Genomic DNA, 4,505 nt, shown 5'->3' with positions numbered 1-4,505 from the left:
TAAATGTAACGTATTCTTCTTTGGAGTTCCAGCGGGAGCAGTGGAAAAACAATTCCAAGCTGTTAGCTTGAGCGTTTCTTCCAATATTTCCAGACACTTCGCTTCCTATTTATCTCTACTAGTACTATATATATACACCATCTCACGCAAAACCAAATAGTCCTTCTTTTAGTAGCTTGTTTTGGTAGGTTAATTTGCAGTTTTTGTAAGTTCTTTAATTTCGATTTTTATGGTAGATTGTTAAAAATTGGTTATGTTTTTGTGGTCTTTTTTTTGGTTTGTAGTGAGTAATAGGAGGAGGTTGAGAGTATTCTATGGCACAGTGTAATAATGGTCAGGGTAGGAGAGGTGGGGTGGTGATGGATCCACTGGATTTCCCACCCAATTTGTGGGACCTCATACTCCCCATTCATATTCCTGTGGATTGTCTTGAAACTGATCAAGCCCACATCTTCAGAGCTAACTTGCCTGGTATTGTTGATTACTTCATGTGGGTTTTAATAAGTTGTGATAATTTAGACAGTATTTTTTTATTTTCGTAATTTTTGTTCTGAAGGTTTGAAAAAAGATGATGTGAAAGTTCAAGTGGAAGAGGAATGTGTTATGCACATTAGTGGAGAGTTTAAGAAGGATGAGGTAGACAAGAATGACAAGTGGCATCATTTGGAGAGACCACATGGAACATTCTCTCGCCGCTTCCGTCTGCCAGAGAATGCCATGTTGGATCAAGTGAAGGCCAACATGACAAATGGAGTGCTGACTCTGACAATTCCCAAGGTGGCTGAGAGTAAGCTTCAGATCATGCCAATAGATATATCTGAAAATTAACTTCACTCTTATGTGATGGTTTTGGGTGAAGAATAAAGCATAGAGAAAATGTTCTCTAGTGCAATAAAAGCAAAGTTTCAGCTATTTCAATGCTTAAAAATGACTTATTTTGAACAATATCTTCTTTAATATTTTTTTGAGCATGGTATGACTTTTTCATATAGATTTTTAATCTTAAATTTTTTTATTATATAATGGTTTTGTAATTGACTTTGGCTGTCATTACTTTTTTTTTTCATTCAAAATTATTCTTCAAATGTTAAATAATATTTTATGTTAAATTAAATACATATAAAACTTAATTTAGCAGTGCTCCATTAGCAAGGGCCTACATATGAGATTTCCCAAATTCTCTATCGCCTGTTTTGTGTGATCATGAAGATGCCTTCATAGCTTTATCTTTACCAGGTGGAGACTTCTGAACAGTCCGTGTCTTTTCTAATCATCACATTTAACAAACAACACAATCTGAATCTTGATTTGTTTAATTATTTCACCTGAAATCACACTAATAATAATAGCATTAAACTGAAATTATTATTGACACAATTCACCGTCCTAAACATTAAAAGATTTCACATTCTACACATTGGTTTGCTGCACATCTACACATTCGTTTGCTGAACATCGAGGTTCTGCTCAAAAGTATGTTTCCAACAAGAAGTATTCTCCTTTTCTTTCTAGGGTTTGAAACCTATCTAGACTATATATTATGTCATTGTTTTTCTTATTAGTACTTGTCTTTAGGTTAGTACTATTGCAATCGGTTGTCATTGTTTTTTGTTAATTCAGTGGTATGTTATTTAAAATAAAAACACACACGTTCTTTTATGAGAGAAAAATATGCACATGTTATAACACATATATGTTAAATATGGTTAGCAAGAAAAACACACTGGAAAAGAAACATGGCCTTAGATGCTAATTCCTTTGGCCTTCCCTTAGTTTATATATATATATATTGGTAGGATGTTTGAGAGTGGTTTTAGATCTCTAGGAGTCATTATGTAGATTTTGGATTTTAGGAGATCTTATAAGTTTTCAGACTTGTCAAATTTTAGTAATCAGTGGACTTATATCATCATTCTCTTGCTATCTCTATGTCATGCTCTTTGTCTCCCCCAAGCTTTAGACCTATCCATTTTCCTAGCTCTCTCATTTTCCTCCCTCTCTACCTCTCTCTATCTCACTCTCTCCTCTCTCCCCAAGCTCTAGATCTTATAATTTCTCAGATAGTCAAATTTCAGTAATCACTAAGCTCCTATTATCCTTCTCTCTCTATCTCTATTTCACTATCTTTGTCTCCCTTGACCTCTAGACCTATCTCTCTCCCTATCACTCTCCTTCTCCCCTTCTCTCCCCCATCTCTCTATATCACACTCTCCCCTCTCCCCAATCTTTAAACCTATCTCTCTCACCCTTTTGTATATCTCCCCTCTACTCTCTACCCACCTCACACACATACTCTCTCTCTCTCTCTCTCTCTCTCTCTCTCTCTCTCTTCTTCCATGTCTCTACTTATCTATATCTCCTCTCTCTCTTTCTCCCTACATCTACTTCTCTACATACCTCTCCCTCTCTGTCTCTCTCTTTCTCTCCATCCCACCCTCCCATGCTCCCTCTCTACTTATCTAATTCTCACCCTTTCCCTCTCTAATGATCTCTATATCCCCTCTCCCTCTCTCCACATACCTCTACCTCCCTCCCTTCTTACCTCTATTCATCTACATAAATCTTTCTCTATCCCTCTCTCTCGCTCCCTCCTTCCCAAGCTCTATTTTTCTTTATCTCACTCTTTTGATCTCCCTTCTCCTTCTCTCTACCTACCTCTCATTCCATTCTCGAGTACTTTTATCTTCCATAACTCTCTACCCCCTTTTCTCCATACTACTCTCTCTCTCTCTCTCTCTCTCTCCTTCCCTCTTTGTACACTCTCTCTCTAACTTCTCATCTTTATCTATTCTCCCTCACTTTGAATACCTCTCCTTCCCCATCACTCCAAATATCCTCTCCACTTCTATATATCTCTCCTTCCCTCTCCACCTCTCTTTATCTATCTAGGTATTTAGATAAATAAAGTATAGGGGGAGTGCAAGAGAGGTAGGTAGATATAAATAAGTAGAGAGAAAAGGAAAGAGGGAGGTAGATAAATAGGTAGGAAGGGAGAAAGGTATAGGTTGAGAAAGAGGTGTGTGTGTGTGTGAGAGAGAGAGAGAGAGAGAGAGAGAGAGAGAGAGAGAGAGAGAGAGAGAGAGAGAGAGAGAGAGAGAGAGAAGGTTATAGACATAGAAGAAAATATAGAAAATAGGTCTTTCAAGAAGGGAGATATATATATAGACAAAGAGAGAGGAAGAGGGGAAATAGTGATAAGTTAAGAGGGGGTAAATAGATAGAGAGGTGGAGAGGGAAGGAGAGAGATAGAGAGGTGAGAGAGACAGAGTGGAGGAGAGAGTTGGAGCAAGGTCTAAGAGAAAGAGAGGTATTCAAAGAGAGGGAGGGTAGATATAGATAAGTAGTTAGAGAGAGTATGGAGAGGGAACAAGGGAGGGAGGGAGATAAAAGTAGAGAGAAGTATGGAGAGAGAGAGAGAGTTAGCTGATATAAATAGTAGTATGTAGAGAAGGGGGTAGAGAGTTAGGGGAGATAGAAGTAGAGAGGGATGGAAAGAGAGGTAGGAAGACAGAGGGAGAGGAGAAATAAAGAGTATAGGAGGGAAGATAGATGGATAGAGAGAGGAGAAATAGAGAAAGGGAGAAGGGAGGTAGAGAGGTGGAGAGAGGGAAGGAGGGAGGGATTTAGGAATAGAGAGAGAGGGTGAGAGGGAGATTTATGTAAAGAAATAGAGGTAGGTAGGGAAGGAGGGAAAGGTATGCATAAAGAGAGGGAGATAGATATAAGTAGAGATAGATGAGAGAAGGAGATCTATGTTGAAAGATAGAGGAAGAGAGTGAGAGGGAGGTATGTAGCGAGAGAGAGAGAGGGGTAGAAAGATATGTCTAGATCTTGGGGTGGATATGAGAGTGAGATAGAGAGATGTAGAGAGAGGGGAGAGAGGGATAGTGATGGGTATAAATCTTGGGGGAGACACAGAGTGATATAAATAGAAATAGAGAGGGAAGGAGAGAGGGAGGGAGTGAGAGAGAGGGATATTTATGTAGATAAATAGAGGTAGGGAATGAGGGATGTGGAGGTATGTAGAGAGAGGGAAAGGGGAGATAGAGGTTCGTACAAAGGGAAAGGTTGAGAGTGAGATAAGTAGAGAGGGAGCATGGGAGGGTGGGAAAGAGAGAGCGAGAGGCATGTAGAGAAATAAAGGAAGGGAGTGAGGGGAGGTATGTATAGGGAGAGGGAGAGAGGAGATAGAGATAAGTAGAGAGAGGGAAGGGGAGAGAGATGAGGAGGGGGAGAGAGAGGTGAGATAGAGAGGAGAGAATGTATGTGAGCTAGGTAGAGAAGATATGGGAGATAAAAAGTAGAAGAGCGAGAGAGATGGTGTGAGGCCCTACCCCGACCCATCCTAGCATATCAGTGTTTTTCATGTTGGAACTATTATGGATGCTTTATTTCTATGCGTTATGGATATAGAACTTTATATGATCCTAGGATTGGATAACATTGAGATATTGATGCTTCATTTCTATGCATTATGGATATTGAATTTTATATGATTCTAGGAT

General features: G+C 39.2%; 1 protein-coding gene across 1 annotated transcript; it reads left to right on the top strand.

Annotated features, from left to right (window-relative positions):
- The first annotated feature begins 314 nt into the window (after positions 1-314).
- On the top strand, positions 315-828 carry LOC131030679 (18.1 kDa class I heat shock protein-like). Its single transcript, XM_057961577.2, has 2 exons — positions 315-471; positions 557-828. Exons 1-2 carry the CDS (start codon positions 315-317, stop codon positions 826-828), a joined length of 429 nt encoding a protein of 142 aa, XP_057817560.2.
- Positions 829-4,505: the final 3,677 nt, after the last annotated feature.

The sequence above is a fragment of the Cryptomeria japonica genome, chromosome 10, assembly GCF_030272615.1.
Source record: "Cryptomeria japonica chromosome 10, Sugi_1.0, whole genome shotgun sequence".
In the NCBI taxonomy this organism is placed as follows: Eukaryota; Viridiplantae; Streptophyta; class Pinopsida; order Cupressales; family Cupressaceae; genus Cryptomeria; species Cryptomeria japonica.
The sequence above is the reverse complement of the archived record's forward strand: the minus strand, read 5'-3'. Positions and strand labels throughout refer to the sequence as shown.

Bases quoted from the DNA above. Each gene is read 5' to 3' on its own strand.
- LOC131030679 (XM_057961577.2), top strand. From the start codon at position 315: ATGGCACAGTGTAATAATGGTCAGGGTAGGAGAGGTGGGGTGGTGATG. The intron at 472-556 runs GTATTGTTGATT...TTTGTTCTGAAG, and splicing joins CTTCAGAGCTAACTTGCCTG to GTTTGAAAAAAGATGATGTG.